Source organism: Poecilia reticulata, chromosome 10 (assembly GCF_904066995.2).
Source record: "Poecilia reticulata chromosome 10, P_reticulata-male-v2, whole genome shotgun sequence".
Lineage (NCBI taxonomy): Eukaryota > Metazoa > Chordata > Actinopteri > Cyprinodontiformes > Poeciliidae > Poecilia > Poecilia reticulata.
Genome location: NC_088839.1, coordinates 15,904,214 through 15,925,504, shown reverse-complemented (window position 1 = coordinate 15,925,504; position 21,291 = coordinate 15,904,214). Strand labels below are relative to the sequence as shown.

Here is a 21,291-nt window from a genome sequence, read left to right as displayed (position 1 = left end):
ACGGACCCCTCCTGCAGGAATCGAGCAGACGCAAAGAGAAATGACTTGTGTGTTATGTTTTTTTTTCCACCACACACCCACTCATCCAGATGTTGAGCTCAGACAGTCGTCATATTATGTAGGTGGATTCAGAGATGTGCTTTTATAGCTTATACAAACATGGAGCCAAGCAACGGCTTTGTATGACAAATTTTTAGCCACATGAATTTACAGTAGTTTGTAATTTCCCCTTTTAAATAGCTGTTTGTCATGTTTCATTATGAATTTGAACAGGCGAACTTAAACAGAGATATTCAAACAAAGATGTAGGTCTGAATGTCTTTTCATTTTTTGATTATTTGAAATGTCTTTTTGCTTATGAAAAAGCTCTTGAGGTCTGGCTTTGGTTTCAGGTTGTTGGACCAACTCACGAAAATAAACCAGAAAAATGTTTGGTCAAGAGTCCCATTTGTTTGAATATATCCCGAATCACTTTGATCCGGCAGAATAACGTCAAAGTTTAGACATAAAGCATCCACATATTATCTAAAAGGCTCAGCATGTCATTATTATTATTAAAATTAACAAATATTTGTACATGCTCCATAAGTGAAAATGTGCAAACACGACTAATATTTGTAACTAGAATTTGTGTTTACAGCATATAATATACATAAAGCTTACTGTTTAAAAGAAGAAGTAAAAAGATCGACCAAAGACAAGTTCCTGTTCATTTTGAGCTAAGCTAAAATAATTATTGCAGTACAAAACTGTATATTTCTGTAAAATTTAAATGAGTTTTTTTTTCCCGCTCCCAGCTCTCTGGCTGTGGAGGAGGAGGCTGACTCCACATCTCAGGACACGGCTGAAACTCTTCCAGAGGAAGACCAGGTGGAGAACACGAGCGAGAGGGACGCACTGCTGGGCTCCATGGGGACGCCTGAGGTAGAAGACAGTTTCCTGTAGCGCTGGGTGGGAAGGTGGAGGAAACAGAGCCCCTTTCTGTAGACTGAGAAGAAACCCGACTAAAACTGAAATGTAGCAAAAACTGAGACTGAGAAACAACCTCTGTAGTTTTACTGAGCTCTCGAAAACTGCTTCCTCCTTTGAGAGTTTTCGTTTTCTGTCTAAAGTTACAAATAATGAAAATGGTACAAAGTTTCTCGCTCTTCTGGGAGCTTGCCAGGAGAAGAATAAGGTCACATTCCTACACAAATCAGTTTAACCAAAGTAGTGTTGGTGTTACTGTAGTTGCCAGTTCTGTCAGACACTTATAAAGCCTTAGGCGACTCAGATTGTGCTTTATTATTGTGGTAACACTAACTGTTTGTCTTTTTGACTCTCTTATCTGAGCATATGTGATTTCTTTTTTTTTTTTTTTTTTTTTGAGAAGCGGGTTATATATATATATATATATGTTTTTTTTAGCTTTCACAGAGAAAAGTAATGAGGACCAACCTAAAACAGAACATTGCCTCACAACAGTGATTAACACTAATTTGAAAACATGATATAGACACTTAATTATTAATTTTCACTTTTATTTTTAACTTTTTCTTGCATTGGGTACTATTAAGCAAACCTTATTCATGGTAGTATGTTTGTAAAGTTTCATTTCAAGAGTCAGAAATGCAGAAACGGTGCACTGTTTGAAAATGATATGTTTGTTTTTTTTTCCTTTTAGTGGTATTCAATGTATTTTTGTGCCTGAGTTTTTATTAACATCCGATGTTTTGTTTTTCATTGTTGTAGGCTTATGTCATAGTTTTGTATCAGGTTGCACTTTACTTGGAGAAAATGAGGATATTTGCGTTAAAGTTATGTTACTGAGTGAATGTTAGAAAGCTACAACATAGAGCCACTACAGCATAAATCTGGGACTGTTAGATTGATTCGAATCAAATCTAATATCTGTGAAAGTAGGGGAAACTCTCAAACAGCATATCACTGCCTTAGCACAAGATGGCACACATGAGTGCCTTTTTATTGACAGACTGTTTTTTCCACAGCTGTTACATAAGGGTTGCTTTAAATGTAGAGTGCATAAATTCTTGTTAAAATGTCAAATTGATAAATCATTTCAGAACATTTTCCACCTTTAAATGTGAGAAATACTCTGGATGGATTATTTAACCAAAAAACAAACAAATCCATCAATTGAAACAGAAAAAAAGATTTTTAAAAAGTTGCAATAACCTGGTTGCGCACATTTGTGCACATCTGGAAAATAAACTTCAGCACTCAGTCTCCATAGATTTATTAAAGCTTTTAGCCACTTTCAGTGTCACAGAAGCAACAAATTGAGGATCACCATAAGAGCACCATGCTTATTGTGAAACATGGCGGTGGCAGCATTATGTGCTTAACTAACTTATTTGAGTAAAAAATATTGAACAGTACTACGCACCAATAATTCAAGATAAAATGGAATTGAACTTTTTTTTAGCATGTGTCAGAAGGAATTAAATATCTGAACTAGTCTATCAAGAGTTCAGAGCTAAATTTAAGAGATTTTAATCTGAAAGAGTTGAAATATTAAATTCCCAGTGTGTAACAGTTGGAACAAAAGACTGTGTCGGAATTAAATTAAAAGATGCTTGACCAAGTTGATGATTAATAGTGTGTACAACTATGCAACCAGGTTATCACTGCTCTTTATTTTTTAAATATATTTTTCCTTTAATTTTATTTTGTTGGGATATTTTGGTGAAATTAAGGAGAACTTGTCACATTAAAGGTGGAAAAAAATGTATTCATCATGATTACTTTTTTTGTGTTGTAAAAGCATCACATTTCAACAGGGGTGGGTAGACTTTTTTTTTTTTTTTTTATCCACCGTACCATGAAAGCCTAATGTGCACACATAAACATAATACTTTCTGTTGCTTTGGGTGACTTTTGCTACATAGTGTATTTTATCTCAGTACTTAGCATATCAATTTAAAGAACACATCTTTATTTCTTGACAGTTTAAAGGCACACAATCACTATGTCACAAGCTATGGTACCAAAGCTCTTGTTAACTTTTACAAATGTATTTTTATATGTTTTTTTTGTATGCTGTAAATGTGTCAATAAATCAATGATATCACAATATTTAAACATTTTTGGAATCTTCTTTTACTTATTTAGTAGTATATCTAGATACTACTAGTGTATCTAGTATGCTAGTGGTATACTAGCCTCATAAAATTGAGTATTTTATGTAAAAAAAATACTCAACAGAACAAATGTATTTTCACAGAAGAATGAGGCTTTGCTGTCTTTCTAATTGACCTTTAGTTACATGGAGCTGCGTCCCCTCAGGAATGAAGCCACTGTCGAAACTATGGATTTCATGTAATATATCACTTTATTTTGCATTGAAAGTACCCCTAGCTCTGTTTCTGTGCTTAGGCTCTACTCTTTCATAGAGTCATTGACAGACAGCAATATGGCCTCCATTAATTAAGTGTAATCAATCGATCAATGGCTCAATTGATTCTGGTCTTAGATAACTTCTATCCATCCACTAATTATCTTTCACTTATCCAAGACAGGGTTGCAGGGCAACGGATCCAGGAGGGAACCACATACATCCGTCTTCCCACTGATGACTCCTGCTAATTATGGGGGATCCTAAGGCATTCCCAGGCTAGATGGGATACATAGTTCCTAAGGTTAGAGCTGGGTTTTCCCCGAGATCTTCTCTCAGTGAAACGTGCCCAGGTGCCACCCTGATTAGATGCCCCCCACATCAACGTACTCCTTAGAGGTACTGTGGCTCTTCTTTGAGCTTCCCTCTGATAATAAAGATCCTCATACTATCTCTGAGTCCAGCCACCCTCTGGAGGAAGCTCATTTTAGCCAATTGCATCTGGAATCTCATCCTTTTGGTCAAGATCCATGTCTCACGGCCGTAAGAGACATGGATCTCTTTCGATCGAGAGCTTTATTGTTTGGCTCGGATGTTTCTTCACCACACATGTAGTGGCTGCATTACTGAGGACAGAGTCCAATTTCCTCTGTCCATCTCACACCCTATCCTATAATCACTCATGATTATAGGATAGGGTGAAGCTGAAGTATATCAAAATACTTCAGCTTCTCTCCTTGAGGTAGAGACAGTGGTGGAGCCAGAGGGGGGACCAGTGCCCCCCCTGTCATCTGATTGGCCCCCCCAGCGGCCCCCCTGATGATTGACATGTAACGGCACCAGGTTATTCCTGTACATTATTTGGAATCATTCTAAGTCAACCTAATATCTAAAGAAGAAAAACAATAATAAATATATGAAAAGAAAATGTATAAAACTTTATATAAGTCCATGTGATGACATAAATAAATAGATTTTTACCAGCCTCCTTTGTCATAAAAACAAGCTGAAATTCTTCTCCTGGGTGTTTCAGTTGTGCTGCGCTGTGGTGAAACTCAAAGGCTAGAGCACTTCATACCTGGTGGTGATGGTAAAACACCAATAAGTTATTTATTGATCCTCCGCAAAAAAGAGAAAAAACCGAAAAGGGGCCGACAATGTTCTAGTTTGGATCAGAGGTGGCACTGCAGTTTTTTCCGTCAAAGAAAAAAATCATTTTATTTCCAATTTGTAGTCATCCAACGAAACATTTATTATTTCTCTGTTAGAACGTTTTTGAAATCAGGTAACAATTCACGAAATGACGTGATTAGAAGACGACAGAACTCTGATCGTTTCCTGATCCCTCAGCGGGAGAAAAACCAGCAGAAGCGGATCAGCTGCGCTAGAAGCTCCAAAGTCTCTGGTCCGTTAAAGCGGCCAGATCAGAGATGATCCTCTGACTGATATTGTTCTTAGTCTGATTAATAATGAGCTCCACGATGTTCTCTGTGCGTAAAGTTGAAACTGTCTGCGCACCAAGTGGTCAGCTGCGCTTGATCACATTCTGGACAGAAACCAGCGGACTGCTCTCTGTTCTTATCAAGACGAGGCTGAGGAGGGAATCTGACATATTAACTCAGTTAAGTTTTTACTGGTTTTGTTTTTAAAACACCATTAACGTAAGCAGTGTAACTATATATTGTATATTTGGCGTTTGTCATCTCATGTGTGATTAATTGGAGCGTAACTGTGGAGCATTTATGCGCATGTATTGCCCAGCGCTCTGCGCTTGTTTCTGCCTAACGGATCTGCACTTTAATTTCTTTCCTCTCTCAACAGTCAGCTGTTATTCCTCTATTTAAACGACAATAAGTAGATCGCATTCTCTTTAGGTTTTCTCTGTGTGCTGCAAACTCATTAAATGTAAACTCATGAGAAGCCCGAGCACCATCAGGCAAATAATTCTGGTCCGACCCGAACTATTGTTACTTGTCAAATTACCTGTCAAAGCAGAGCTTCCTAACCAAGGTGTCCATAACTCTTCAACACACTGTCAGCTCCGGGTCAGAAAGACGCATTTAGTTCAGTGTCCATGAGATGATATTCAGAAAGGATCTTTTATTTGATTGATTTTAGTTTCCTCTGCGATGAACTCTTTGCGTAAAGTCTATCATGTCTCCATGTGCGCCAGTCAAAGGTGTTAATTATAACATGTCAAATGACAGAGGGGCTTAAAAAATAACCAAATATTCAGTTTGGTTAATTTTTTAAATAACCAAACTGAATATTTGGTTCAGTTTGGTTAGTTTATATATATATATATATATATATATATATATATATATATATATATATATATATATATATATATATAGATATAGATGTGCACACACACATTTAAAATTTTGCCCCCCCAGACGTAGTCCTGGCCCCCCCTTGGCCCCCCTAACTTTAAAAGTCTAGCTCCGCCACTGGGTAGAGACTGACCTTCAACCCAGATGGGACAATCCAAGTTTTTCCAGTCAAGAAACATGGCCTCAGACTTAAAGGAGCTGATTCTCAACACACTTTGAAGCAAACCGCTACAGGGTATGTTGGAGGTCATGACCTGAAGAAGCCAACAGAACCACGCGCATCATCTGTGAAAAGCAAAGATGACTCCCAGGCACCCTCATCTCCAGGCTAAGCCTTGAATTTATTTCCATGAACATCACTAACAGGACTGGTGACAAGGGACAGCACCTATGGATGCACTTGAATCAGGTTCCACTTTGTGCTAAGAATGCAGACACAACTCTTGCTTTGAGCATATAGGATTGGCTAATCCTTAAACACCATCCAGTTATCCCATACTCCCAAAGAAGCTCTCATAAAATGTCTTAGGGCTGTAACTCTTTCTCCAGATCCTTAAAACACACGTAGACCAGACTCCTATGACCCCCTCAGTAATGCTGTAAGGATAAATATTTGGTCAATCTAGACGACTTTTGACAATTATCATTGTCACTGATGGAGAACTTAAAGTATCTCATCTAATTTGAAGCAGTTTTTAATTACTTGGACTTCTTATCCTATGGATATCCTATTTTTTTCCCTTTTTAAAACCTATGAATATTTTTGGAGTGCTGGTTATCCCCGTTTCATTTTATGTCCATAACAAATGCCATGATTGAGTGTTTAGGAAGTCTTCAACTCACTCCTGTGGGAATGTGTTTCCTATGTTTAGTGGAAGGTTGGGAATGGGGAGTCCAGGTAAACCACATTTGGGATCTTCTTTGCAAATCCATTTTCCAGTGACTGTGGACAAAAACGACATTGTTGCCTGTGACAACCAGTGAAGTAGAAAGAGTACAAGTAGAAAGGGGTTGAAGGCTCTGGATGTCATGGCTGACCCGCCTCTTCAGTACTGCATTAACTATAGATTATTTGGCATTCTTGGTTGTCTGTCTGAGTCTATTGTTTGACAGTTCAGATTAGATTGGACTGACTATAAATCCAACTATAAGATGCCATTGTGCTGGACACATTTGATTAATTTAACTACAGTTTGGACTGAATTTGATTCAAGTTGAATATAGCCTTCTGTAGATTCAACTTGCATTGCGAAGGAAGTTGTTGTGAATTAGCATCACGTAAATTTCATTGAACAGGATTTTCTACAGGATCACCTTTTTTTTTGTCTAAATGTTTTAAGAGTCTGCAATCTGACCCAATCATATCTGCCCATTTACTGCCAGGCAAAACAGCCTTGTAGCCACCGGTTAGCACTGACACAGATGAAAAGTCCCACTTCTCCAGCTGTCTTTACTGGGACTCTCTCTGTCAAATTTGAAATGCCTCATTAATTTGTCAAGCATGATAAGTTGAACCGCCTTCTCCTTGACACATGCACAGTTCCCTCCACCCTCCAGCCCTCACTCACTGATGTTTGCTGTGTGTCCGTAAACAAGCAGAAAGGAGGAATAAGGGCACAGACAAAGGAAGAGGGAGGAAGGGACTCTTATGCCCGTGCTTGGATGCTGGGAACTTCCAAAACCCAGGGAAGTTATTCCATCCCTCCTTCAAGCTGAAGACATCTAGAGGTGAGAATATTTCACATAAGCTAACATTCAATAATGTCAAATGTAGTTTTTTCAATTTGCTAAGTTATAAAATGCTTTCTTACCAACAAAGCTTCTCTGAGTGGTTAGAAAAGAGAAGTAAAAGAAGGGATGCAGCGATAACCTAACTTCCTAGACAGTTTTCTGATTTCTTCATCTTTCTCTTTCCCATAAGTCAAATGTGGACTATTTAGCAGCCAGTGTTGCTTTTTTAACCAGCAGGTCTGGAGTTTATCCATGATGCAGTCCCACCTCACGCTGTTGCTGGTGCTTGTGGCCTCTGCATCTTCAGGTAAGACGGGACTAACGCTGCCAAGATAAATCTATTTGACAATATTTTTTGCTGTCCTATTTCTGTTCCTGTCTGCTGAAGCTTTGGTGTGTATTCCACAATTTAAATGTGTGGTACTGGTTTGATATTGTAGATTAATGCATAAAACTGTAAACCAGTTAGTCAAATCCAGATTGAACATGTTCATTTGCTCCACAACTTTATAAAATGCAAAATGACAGACTTTTCTTTGAGAAGCTTTTTTTTTGTTGTTGTTGTTGTTGTTGTTGTTGTTGTTGTTGTTGTTTGCATTCGCTCGTGGTTTGTAGAAATTGTACACAATACTGTGTCTAACAAGCAGAACAATTGACAAGATCATGAGTTGCTTGTGGGACCATTCTTGACATTGTTTCTCTTTTTTCCCCTGCTGCATTTCAACACAGCTTTGACTGCGATAAGTGGTTATCACCCACCAGCTATTGTTTTGCAGTTTAAAGTATTTAAATTTGAACATGTGAAATCCTCTAATTTTGGTCTGATTTGGGAGCTGAATGGATTAGCTCTGCTTGTTTTTGGATCACTTCGTGAGATCTAATTGGGGTTATTTTCAGCTTGGATGAAAAGTTCACTCACTTAGACAAAAGGGATGGAGAGGCAGCTTTTTACAGACACGTAAATTAAGCGCAGAACTGCTGATTGCCATGAAACAACATTTGAATCCCAGTTACTGTGAGAAATATTGCGGTGAATAGAGAAATGCTGAACGTGGAATCTCAGTTCTCCTTCGAGATTCATAAAGGGAAACTTTTGTCACCATACTGAAAGTACGGACACTGAAAGAAAAATCTAGAATAGAAGTGACTTAGTCTTTCTAAAATGAGCCCTCTTTAGATTCATAATACTTGCCTGTTGCTATCAACAAACTCCTTAATATTGAAATACAAGATATGATTGTTCTTAAAGAGAGAAATATTCATTCAGCATGGTCTCTTTTAACACTTACTGGCTCACAGTTATCTAAATGTAGGTGTTAGGCTTTCGTTTAATGTATCTATCCCTTAAATGGGCTTCTTGTGTTTTTTGCTTATTGAATACGTATTTGGTTCCCAGACTATGGAAAACAGAAGTGAGGATTTTGCAGAAAGGAGGTTGAAATTCTAAAATAACTCTGACTCATCGATCAGACAAGGGAATGAACAAACTAAAAAAAAAAAAAAAAAAAGGTACTAAAGCTTGATTGATCTAAAGAAAAATGTGTTATTTTGCTGAAACAGAGGAATGGAAGCCGATAATCAGAGTCAATTCCAAGGTGGTGACGGGCCCCGAGGTGGTGGTTAGGGCCGGGAGGCCTTTGGATCTGAGGTGTGAAGGCAACGGACCTGTGAACTGGCAACCCAGGCTGCCCAAACACAGGCGTTATGTATCCAGGGGCAACGGGAACGTCCGCGTCTTCAAGGTGGAACGCTCCTCGGCAGAATTCACTGGAACGTACAAGTGCTTCTACACTGCTAAACCCAGTTTCAATACTTTGACCTCCTCACTGCATGTGTATGTGAAAGGTGAGTGAGATCAGCTGAGAATCGTTGCGTGATTGTGTTACAGTAGTTATTAAGGCTGATCACGTGCATTTTCCTCCCCATTTCAGACCCACAGCGAGTGTTTTGGACAAGCAGCACAACTCTGCGTGTGGTGAGGAAGGAGGGGGATAACTTCCGACTGCCCTGCCTGCTAACAGACCCCTCAGCCACCGATCTGGGCCTCCGCATGGACAACGGCACCACTGTGCCACCCGGAATGAACTTCACTGTGGACAGGCACCGTGGCATCCTCATCCACAGCCTCCACCCGAGCTTCAACGCTGACTACGTGTGCACCGCCAAGGTCAATGGAGTGGAAAGAACCTCCAAGGCGTTTTCCATCAACGTCATTCAGAGTGAGATCACTTGGTCGTGCAAAACTGATTGACTAAAACCTTCTAAATATCAAGCACTCACAAATATATTCTTTTTTTTTTTTTTGCTGTAGAGCTTCGCTTCCCTCCGTATGTCTTCTTGGAGACAGATGAATATGTACGGATAGTTGGGGAAGAAATTAAGATTCGCTGCACAACACACAATCCAAACTTCAACTACAACGTCACATGGAAATACACCACCAAATCGGTCAGTGGGAGGCGTCCTTGAAGTCTCGTCTGAAGCATTTGTCTGGATCTCGGCTCAGATTTGTGCTTCTCGTTTTAGAACCCAACAATAGAAGAGACAGTTCGCTCAAATGGAGAAAATCGTCTAGACATCCAGAGCATCCTGACAATCTCTGCCGTGGACCTTGCAGACACTGGAAACATCTCCTGCATCGGAACTAACGAAGCCGGAGTGAACAGTACAACTACGTACCTGCTGGTCGTGGGTAAGAAACAAAACAGCTTCATCTCCTGTGTTTCACCGTTATTATGCACAAAAGTTGCTGATTTTCTGAACTTTTTATTTTTCAGATAAGCCCTACATCAGGCTGCTGCCCCAGCTCTCACCAACACTGACCCTCAAGGGTCTCTCTGTTGTGGTGAAAGAGGGAGAAGACCTGGAGCTCAGCTTGCTCATTGAAGCCTACCCTCAAATAACCGAGCAAGGATGGCTGACTCCGACACCGCCCAACACATCCACACAGGAGCACAAGTTCATCCGATACAACAACAGGTGCAAAGCCTGGAGATATAAAAAGAGCTTTGTCCAACTGCTAGACAGAACTGCAGAAGAGGAAATTGTTCTGAAATGCTGTCGGTGCATTTTGTGTAAATTTGACCAGGAACATGAAGGTCATCATATCTCCACTCAGGTCAAAAAAACTGCTAAAGGGAAGAACAAAGTTCTGTTTTTAAAAATGTGGACTTACGAAGAAGTGATACATAGGGACTGTCTGAATACAAACCGCAGAATTAGTCACTTCTTCTTACTCCAAAAATTTTTGTTTTTCAGTTAAAATATATTTTTTTGTTGTTGTTTTGGTTTCGTCCTGTATTAGATACGTCGCAACTCTGCAGCTGAAGAGGATGAACATACAGGAGCAAGGACAATACACTTTCTATGCAAAGAGTGACTTGACCAATGCATCCATCTCATTTCAAGTCCAAATGTATCGTAAGTGACACAAATTAAAGTAAACTCTTTTTTTTATTATTGTAAAAATATGTCCTTGACTGCCTGATAGATCTTAAAGTTATTGAACCCGGCAAGTGACGCTGGATAATTTAGGATATTCTGCAAAGGTTTTAAAGACCTCAAAGGATTCGTGAGATCCAATAAAAATGCCTAAAATAGCATAACAGCAGGTAAGGGCAGCAATACCACTGGTAGGTGTAGACAGTGGAGCTGGCAAAGACTATATGCAAATGGCAAGAAACATAAATAAATGTCGATAGATGTGTTGTATTTCTTGTCAGAATGATGTGGAGATCTCAGATAAGTCAAAATCCTACAAGAATTTGTGGAATATCACAAAATGACTGGAGGATTTTAAGAAAAATAGCTAAGGATTTGATTTTGTAAGAATATTTTGTGAGATCTCACACTCAGGATCTTCCATCCTCCAACTGTCTATTCTAAATTTTTCTTGCAGGCTAGTCCATTACAGGAAAACATATAGACCGGATGGACAAAAAACAAAATAAAATATGCATGTGCACACTCAGTCCCGAGGGCAGTTTCAGAGAGAGTTTCAGAGAGACCAATTAACCTCATAGTCATGTTTTTTGATCATGGGATAAGACTGGTGTCCTCTGAGAGAATCCACCCATGCATGGAGAGAACAATCAAAGGCAAGACCAGGACTTGAACCCATGACACTTTGCTGCAAGGCAAAAGTACCAATCAGTGCACCAAAGTGAAATGCCACGACCGCAACTCAAAAGCTTGTACAGCATTTATTACATCTCACAAAAGTAATTTAGGTCCTAAGAAAACCGGTCGAAGAACTTTCAAATGTAACTTAGAGTCTCACTAAACTACTTTTAATTTTTTATTGTCTCCACTGTTCCTCGAGGGGTTCGCTTTAAAGCCAATGTGTAAAACTGCAATGTTTTTTTTTGTGTTTTTTTTTTATGCCAGAGAGACCTAATGCAGTCGTCAGATGGGAAAATGTAACTACTCTGTCTTGTACCTCGTTTGGCTATCCGGCTCCGAGGATCATCTGGTATCAGTGTCCGGGGATACGACCCACGTGAGTACAACCTGACAGCTATGACTATTAAGTTGTCACTAAGTTTATCCTAACATTACACATTAAGATTCTTAATGTTTCATCGTCCTCTCACTGTGGCTTAGGTGTAATGAAAATACGTCAGGGTTGCAGCTGGCCATCCCTCTCCAGGCTCCCACTGTGGAAGTCCAGAGGGAAGAGTACGGAGCTGTGGAGGTGGAGAGCATCCTTACGGTTGGACTGTCCAGCCAGAGAATGACGGTGGAGTGCGTAGCCTTCAACCTCGTTGGTGTGAGCCGAGACACGCTCGCCATGGAGGTGTCTGGTGAGGATGTGACTTTTCTTCTAGATCTCACGGATTGCAATCGCGGTTTCTCATTTTGTTTGTTTGTTCTCTAATCGGACAGACAAGCTCTTTACTACAACCCTGAGTGGAGCTGCAGGAATTCTAGCAATCCTCCTGGTGCTGCTGGCCATTCTGCTTTACAAATACAAGCAGGTATACTGAGAGCTCCACATGGTGACTGGTTTTCATCCTGAATTATGGACTGTGGGAAAGTTTACAGATTTAGTTGAACCGAAGAGGTGTTTTCTGACTTTAATTTGCAGAAACCCCGCTACGAAATCCGTTGGAAGATCATAGAAGCGAGGGATGGCAACAATTACACTTTCATCGACCCCACACAGCTGCCATACAATGAGAAGTGGGAGTTCCCAAGAGACAAGCTAAAACTAGGTTACCTAAGTGTCAATTTTTATTTGAACACGTAATCATAAATGTTTATTTTTGATTAGATTTAACTCAATTCACTTGAAATAAGCATACTGATAAAGCAACAAGTTAGAACAAGTGTCATCATGAGGCACTACAAAAAAGCAGCTCAGCTGATTGTACTGAGTCATTCACTTGAGTAAGCATATGGTGACAGTAGAGAGGAATGACTCCCTTTTAACAAGACTTTTCAGCAGAACCAGACTCGGAATAAATAATCATCTGAAACACCCAACTTAGCCTATAGCAATAGGATATCTAATAAAGATAGTGATTGAAGTGGAAAATAAAAATGAATGCCGTAAAACTATGAATTACACAGCAAGAAGGATTAGAAAGGATCCGCCTGTGTGCTTTGTCGCTTAACAGGAAAGATTTTGGGTGCGGGTGCATTTGGAAAAGTTGTTGAAGCAACGGCTTACGGTCTGGGGAAGGAGGACAATGTCATGCGTGTGGCTGTGAAAATGTTAAAAGGTGAGATCTGCTATATCTCAGAGACTCCGTATTTTACTCCAAGTAGACCTCTATATAGGTTAAAAACCACTAAAAAATTTTTTTCTATGGTCCATACTGTTTATCTGCAGCCAGTGCCCATTCAGATGAGAGGGAGGCTCTAATGTCTGAGCTGAAGATCCTAAGTCACCTGGGGCATCACAAACACATAGTCAATCTGCTTGGGGCCTGCACTTATGGAGGTCAGACGGCAAAAAAAAAATTGCTTATGAAACTTTGTTGAATCCATGGAAAATCAAGTGTTACAAAGTAAATTGCATGAAAACACTTTTAAACTATGTTTCCTCTCCAGGACCAGTGCTTGTGATCACTGAGTACTGCAGCCTCGGTGACCTGCTGAACTTCCTTCGCCAGAAAGCAGAGACTTTTGTGAACTTCGTCATGAACATTCCCGAGATCGGCGAGAGCTCGAGCGATTACAAAAACATTTGCATTCAGAAGCAGTTCATCAGAAGGTTCGTCACCAAACATGGAACCTAATAGCGTAGGAGGAATTCAAAGAAAAACCCATTTATCGTGACGATTGATTCACAGTGACAGCGGGATCTCAAGCTTCGCCTCAAGCAGCTACTTGGAGATGAGACCCAGTCAGCTGCCAAATACAGAACAATCTCGAGGTACAAACAGCTCCAGAGGTTGTATCCAAACAATAGCATAGAGAATACAACTCACTGAACACCACCTTTCTCTGATTCTCGTTCAGAGTCGGACTGCGAGGAGACTGGCGACTGGCCACTGGACATTGACGACCTGCTGAGATTCTCCCTTCAAGTCGCGCAGGGCCTTGACTTTCTTGCTGCTAAAAATGTAAGAACATAGAAAATTTATGAGACACTTCTGTAAATTATAAATAGGAGCAGCTCTGTTTCCATTCCTGGACAGGGTCACAGACACTAGGGAAGGCGTTTCCACTGACGACAGTTCCACTGTAAAAGGAAGCCTGTGAAATCATTCGCTGGGTGTTAAGAGTGGGAATTTCCCTCTTTGCATTTCTTATATCCATTTACTGGTAATGGTTTGAAGCCTTTCATTATACAATTGCTGCTATATTAAGGAAACACACTAAACTGATTGCTTTTTATGTTGCAAGACGTTATAACAGGACACCAACTGTGTGGTTTTGTCTTTCTTCAGTGTATCCACAGAGACGTTGCTGCCAGGAACGTCCTCCTGACCAGCCGCAGAGAGGCAAAGATTTGTGACTTTGGCTTGGCCCGAGACATCATGAATGACTCCAACTATGTTGTGAAGGGCAACGTAAGTGCTTGAGTGGATGATTGCTAACTTTGACTAACCATAACCCTACCTTACCTTGTCCCATGCAGTGAGAGTCTCACATTATGATAACATTAAGCAAAAATGCAAAAGTCCGATGGTGTCCCACCTTTCACCAATGATTTTTGAGTACTTCCTGTCGGCATATTATACTTAATAGAGTTGATTTTGCAGTCCACTGCTTACGAGACACGCCAGTCTTGGCTAAATGTTAGTTTTCATAAGAATACTGTTTAATTTTTTTTTTTTAATACCTGATTTATTTCAGGACAGACAAAAACTAAAGAAAGTAGTTTCATTCCAGGCAGCTTACCAGCAGAGTGAAGCAACTTGTAAAGAGTTCCTGAAAGACTTATAGTAAAAAACAAAGTATCATATAAATTTTATAAACTTTGAGTAAAAAAACCCAAACAATTATGAGTAAATGAGGCCAACCTTTCCTGGAAACATTAGTTGAGATGTATTAAACATTTATAAAAAAAATTATTTATGATAACTTGTAGGCTAAAGAAATTGTTGAAATAAGATAATCTTAATTTTATCAAAAATTTTAGAGATGTTTATTTAATATCTGGCTTTCAAAAAAGTTCTGTAGTGATGATTAATTATGACTAAAGTCGGATTAGCTCTTTCGAATAAGATCAAGTAACTTACTATTTTTAGATTGGGTAAAAAAAAACTTCACTACAATTCTTGAGTTCCTAAGTAAATTGTGCAAACTGAAATGTTAACAGATATTTTAGCATTTAACGTGTATTTATTATATCACTGGACATTTATTATAACCACAAGTGACTCAAAACCTTTTCTGTCTTACTAACATTAAATCAGACTAAACATCCCCCGTGTATTGATGCTGTGGTGGTGCAGGAACCTTAGTTCTAGCTCCGGTCAGCACAGGTTCGAGTCCTGGTCCGATGAGATTTGCCGCATGTCTTCTTCCCTCTCTCATTTTCCACTTCCTGCATGACCACTTTAAAATAAACGCCACTAGAGCCAATAAAGCCTCATAAAAGATCTCCTGTTAATGGTCACTCAGGATTACCAAATTATTTCTAAACAAGAAAAAATAAAAAAAATCAGAGATTTTTTTTACTTTTATTCTAAGAAGTTACCATACATTTACTTAGTGTTCAATAACTTTTAAAGTGTATGACTTGAGTAAAATGTTTTGCGTGTTTGTTGACACTTTTCTTATGATAGCTTTCTAGAAATTTGGCCCATTCCTTCTGACAGAACTGATGGAACAGAGTCAGATCTTTGACTTTGTTCATGTTTGTCATCATACACAAACATGTCTATGATGAACATTTTTACTTTTCATCACATTACACGTGTCTAAAAATTGAAGTGTTTTGTGAACTGTCTTCTGGCGTTCTGTGTGGCTTTTAGAGTAATGCCTTCTTTGTCACTGAGTGGCTTTTCTTCCCATGTGGTTAATGACATTGGCTTCAGCCAGCATCTTCAAAGTGGCTTTTGATTTGTGGTTGATATTTACACCTCACTCCAAGACATGTTCATCTCTAGGACTCATAACTTGTCTCCTTCCAGAATAGTATAAGGGCTTGACATCCTCATGTTGTTTTAAAGTTTGAAAATTAATCTGAAACTTATAAAGTCACTACATTATTACATCAATCTTTGTGAACTGCTGAATTGGAAGAAAGTGGCATAATATCTCATTACTCTGGCATTTAGCAAATTAAAACGGCTGTATTCCTAAATTATCTGGAATAAGACAAGTTCCATCATGTCAGACAAAAATAAAAAAAAGCTGTTTGTGTCTTTTCATATCGGTTTTCACTTGTGAGAGTCATTAATTTATTCATTCCAAGCTGTTTAACATATGTGGTTGTGTGTGTGAAGGCCCGTCTGCCTGTGAAGTGGATGGCCCCAGAGAGCATCTTTGACTGTGTCTACACTGTGCAGAGTGACGTTTGGTCCTACGGCATCCTCTTATGGGAGATTTTCTCTTTAGGTAGGAATAATCTCAGAGTTGACCTCGTATTCACCTTTCCAATCATGATGCACCTGCAAAACCTTGTCAAGCTTTTTGGCTTTTCTTTCAGGCCAGAGTCCATATCCCAGCATAGCTGTGGACACCAGGTTCTATAAGATGGTGAAGCGCGGCTATCAGATGTCCCAGCCTGACTTTGCTCCACTTGATATGTAAGCTCTTGCACCCTGTCTGCAGGATTCTGCTCATAGCAACCGGGCTCAGCCCCTCTTTTACAATTTTCAATGATAAAGCTCTGCCGAGCACTACTTCATTATCAGGTGGGTTTGAGTGGGGCATCGGGTGACTATCAGCAATTAACTCAGACATGATATTTGCCTCCCAGCACTCAGCTCATCGGTGCATGAGCAGTCATGATAGTATTTTGTTGCTGGCTTGCATGCAACTGATGAAATGACATGCAAGTGACTTCAATATGACAACATTAATACTGATGATTAATTCTAAGTCGAGTACAGCATCACGCAGACGAAGCAGCCAGCTGGGCAAAGGTTTATCGCAGCAAAAACAAAGAGGCTTTTTCTTTCCGTTCTGATGTCTTTGGGCCTATCTCATATCTGAAATTACTGATACAGGAGATAGCCGGATGAAACGCTTCCATTATGTCGGATTTTACTTCACTCATTCTCGAATTCAGCGAGCTTAAACTGCAAAGTGACGGAGTGGAAAAACTAAAGACCTTCTGCTCTGTGTCCCGGGGTTGGAGGGGCCGCAGCATCTGTGTACACCAATTTAGCACCGTCGTCACACGAGTCGTGGAAATGGAAGGGACTGAGTCAGAGTCAGGGCCTGATCATCTGTTGTCCTGTTGTGAGTCAGGCCTCGGTTCTGCCTGTTAGCCACATGATCGCAGCGCCAGGAAGCCGTGTAACTTGCTATTTCACGGCCTCAAAATGGGACTCGAGGGCCGATGGTTGTTATGAACAAGCCTCTCTTATTGAACTGCGTCACTACCTTCACTGGCCTCGCCAAGCGTGTTGCCAGAGCTGTGTTTTATGGTTTAGCTTGTGCCACACTGAGACCCCGCTTTCTGCTCTGTTCCAGGTACGCCATCATGAAAATGTGCTGGAACCTGGAACCCACAAAGCGTCCGACCTTTAGCAAAATCGGACAAATGATAGAAAAGCTATTGGGGGGCCAACTGGAGGAGGAGCAGGTGAGTTAGTGTGATTCCAGGCTGGACTGATCAAATCTGTGAAAGGAACAAAACCATGTGACGCTCCAGGCCAAACGTGTTTACTTTAACTTCGTTTTCACAGAGACAAAAGAGTTTGCTCTCTAGCCTAATTGATTACGTTAGCGGTTCACAAACCTTTTTTCATCAAGTATCACTTCAATAAATACAAATGGTCCAAGTACCAATAAGCTGTCATTTTAAACTGGTAATGTAACAGGAGTTAAACTGGGAACGTTCTTATTCATTTGTGCTACATGTTTGAAGTAAATTTTGGAATTTTAAAGATGGGGAAAAAAAAGAACAAGGAGACCCTCTAAACCAGACCCAGAATTTCTAAAAGAAGAGATAGTTTGTTTCTTACCAACCCAAATTGCTGCTTGGTGTTTGAATTCCAGTGATACCTGGAGAAACAAGCAATTTATTTACATTACAATCATTTGAGTCTCTCTAAATCTTTACATATGCATGATGACTCCTTTACAAATTTCCTCTGTTTGTCCTTTTTTTAAATAAATAAATCAACTAGGCTAACAAGCAAAACTCTTTTGTCTCTTTGGAAATGAAATTAAACACATTTGGTCTGGAGCATCACATGGTTTTGTTTCCCTTCACAGATTTTGTAACACTTGAACAATTCAATTCAACAACTAAAGTTTCTAGATGAAGTTTCAAACAAAAATTCAAAGATAAACAGAAAATACTATATGTGTATTTAATGATGGTTTCATTCATTAAGAGCAAACAACCATCCAAACCAACCTGCGCATTTGTGAAAATATAAGTTGTTAAATCATAAACTATCTATGCCCAGATCAGATCACTACTATCCCTCCAGAAATCATTTATCTATTGTTTGGCAGCACACAGCAGACTAACAATCTCAACAAGCACTGCATCCTTTTCTAAGGCTATGGGACTCCAGTGAGCCAATATCCACACAAAAAATGTTATATGTTGAACGTCGAAAGCAGTGGCATGTTGACCCTTCCGATATTTCTCAAAAGAACCAAGAACAACATCTAGAGAACCGCGGGGCTGCGTTGACTTAGTTTAGGTTTGGGTTCATGTTTGATTAGGAAAAAAAAAAAACAAAGACTTGTCTTAGATTTGTCAGAAACTAAATAATGATCCCCAAGACTTGTGGAAAATATTCTGTGGACTGACATGTCCAAAACGGAATCTTTTTGAAGGCCTGTATCCGATTACGCCTGGAATAAGATTTAAATGAAAAAATCATCATACCCACAGTTAGAAATGTCAGTGGTGACGAGATATTCAGGGGCTATTTTACTGATTCCAGATCTGGATAATGGGCTCCATTTAATAAAACAATGAACTGTTCTCTCAATTAGAAAATCACATATCTGGCTATCTGTTTGTGACACCACCTCGGGTGTACTTGTGCTGTACCACAAGACAATGATCTGAAGCAACACTGGCACGTTCCCTCTGGCTATTTGAAAACAAATAAATGAAATTAAATTTTTATTCTGTGTCTCCAAGCAGATCAGTCATGCTCATAACCTCTCCAGTATGTCTTACTCAAACAATTAAACAATGAAGAATGTGGTAAAAATATTTCCATAGCAACATAAATCTCTGATAGCCTCTATGGCCACCACTTAGTTATTAGATTTAAAAATGGATTATGCTTCTACATAGGTACAGTTGGTTTGGACAGTTTTCTTCCTCGAATAAGTACTATAATTTGGAAAATGTTTTTTTCTGATTATCTTTGATGTTTGAGATTAGTTTGATTGTCTGAAACCTTTAAATACCAAAGAAGTGAAATCGGAAAAAATCTGGCAGGTGCTCTTAAAATCTGCTCCACTGAAAGTATCTGATAGGATTTGCTGGAAGCACAGATCAATGTGCCTAAAGCGGTCATCTTTTACGTTAGTTGCGGTTTGTCCAGTTTGTCTCAGTACCACCAAAAGCAGACTAACATCCACTGGCGGTACTTTCGCATCATAGTCTGAAGAGGAATCAAATTAGACTTGGAGGACACCGCAATCTAAGAAAGGTCTCTGTCACAGACGAAACATGGAATCAGCAGAAGTATTTTAAATAAAATATGTTGCACCTATCAAACCATTAAATGCTTCCTTCCTCAGGTAATCTACCAGAATATGCAGCAGGAGGTCACAGAGGCTGATGCGTATGACAAGCCTAAGTGTCACGATGGCCCCTGTGACCAGTCTTGTGACCACGAAGAAGAGGAGCAGCCTCTGATGAAGACAAACAACTATCAGTTTTGTTGAAAGAGTCCCAAACAATACATTTGTAAAACAGAACATTAAAAAAATAATAATATAATGATAAAAAATAAATAAACTGCTGCAGTTCAAGGCTGAGTCGGGTTTTTTTTTTTTTGCGGCACTGCAGACTGTTACCCTCTCAGCTATTTTTTGCTCCGCTGTGCCTGTTCGCCAGACAGACGACCGGCTGCAGCGAAGCATGTGACTCGCTTCTGTGCAGACCATGACTAGAAACGGCCAATTCCAACCTCGACTGCAAGACACGAAGGGAGGAATCATGTCAACAAGCATGCAAGCTCTCCAGAGCTGTTATTATACTGAAAACATCGCCACTGGTGGACTGTTCATCAGTCTTTCGTCTTGCATAACGTGTTTATTTTAGCGGTTATCTGCCGTACATCGTCTTTATTACATTGTTTACTGTAACGAGGTGACAGTCTTGTTTTCGTGGAGGTTGAAATCAGCAGGATCGCTTCCCTTTTTAATGGTTTTATTGCCAGCACGTGCAATATGAGCTTGCATGTACAGCACGCGCAATAATAACTGCAAACACTGGACTAAAACGGCTTGATTTATGATTTTCTCAAAGTTAGTCAGTTTTTTTTCTTCTCACTCTTTTAGGTGAAAGTTCGAAAACATGTTCCTTCCATATTCTGTACATGGTAAAGCAACTGAAATGAGAAGGCAAAAGAATGACCATGTTGTTTTCTCGGTGCCTCGGTCATGGCTCGTTTTCTTACGACACACTTGCAATGCTCGTCAGTGGTTAGTAACATGTGATTGTTCTGCTTCACTTTAATTAATTTAGCGGTGTTCAGCGTAGTTTAGGAGCAGAAAGAATCTGTGGATCTATTCTGGGCCTTTCATGTCTGCCAATGTGAACTTCTTGTTATCGTTTTTTGTTTTTATGTACATTTTGTACGTGACAACTGGATCTTTTCATTCCCCGGCATTAATGATTGTTTCACTAATGTCTATATGTAGCAGTCAGCCTACACTGCCAACTGTATGATGATTTTTAGAATGATTTATAAGCTATGTGAGCGATACAGACGGAAAATTTGTGCGATGTCAGGCATTTTGTACGTGTTCGCGTCGGAGTGAGGTGTCTCATAGTGTATATGTCTGAGACAAACTCAAGTTATCTTTAATTTCACTGGAACGTTGTAGATTGTAGCATGTCGGTATTTCAGTGTGTTTTTTTTTTTTTTGTTTGTTTAAATCAGTGCAGATGCAGTTGTTGAATAAAATCTTACCAATAAAAGTCTAGCTTCCACTTCGGTGTTGGTAAAACTCGGAAGAACTTTGCAGTTTTGTGTTTTTTGATTTCCTGTGCAGACAGAAACTGTGTGGCCTTTGTCTTCCTCTCTCCTCACTTCCTCTTTTCAGTTGGATTTGATC

The 21,291-nt window shown here is 39.6% G+C and overlaps 2 protein-coding genes across 4 annotated transcripts in view; both read left to right on the top strand.

The window, feature by feature from the left end:
• The window catches only part of pdgfrb (platelet-derived growth factor receptor, beta polypeptide), a 33,976-nt gene extending 30,901 nt beyond the window's left edge, over positions 1-3,075 (top strand). The window contains exon 23 of the mRNA XM_008420170.3: positions 798-3,075. Coding sequence (XP_008418392.1) covers positions 798-945 — 148 coding nt within the window. The 3' untranslated portion in view covers positions 946-3,075. The remainder of the gene's footprint in view (positions 1-797) is intronic.
• A 1,516-nt stretch (positions 3,076-4,591) lies between these two features.
• Positions 4,592-21,193, top strand: csf1ra (colony stimulating factor 1 receptor, a). Of its 3 annotated transcripts, XM_081611327.1 has the most exons (23): positions 4,592-4,955; positions 7,270-7,398; positions 7,636-7,708; positions 8,962-9,246; positions 9,333-9,620; positions 9,713-9,849; positions 9,928-10,093; positions 10,179-10,380; positions 10,706-10,821; positions 11,788-11,899; positions 12,004-12,203; positions 12,286-12,377; positions 12,488-12,614; positions 13,020-13,124; positions 13,235-13,345; positions 13,456-13,618; positions 13,698-13,780; positions 13,867-13,970; positions 14,298-14,420; positions 16,305-16,416; positions 16,508-16,607; positions 17,500-17,611; positions 19,747-21,193. In XM_081611327.1, the coding sequence occupies exons 3-23, from the start codon at positions 7,654-7,656 to the stop codon at positions 19,891-19,893; spliced, it is 2,940 nt and encodes a 979-aa protein (XP_081467453.1). In that variant the 5' UTR covers positions 4,592-4,955; positions 7,270-7,398; positions 7,636-7,653; the 3' UTR covers positions 19,894-21,193.
• Positions 21,194-21,291: the final 98 nt, after the last annotated feature.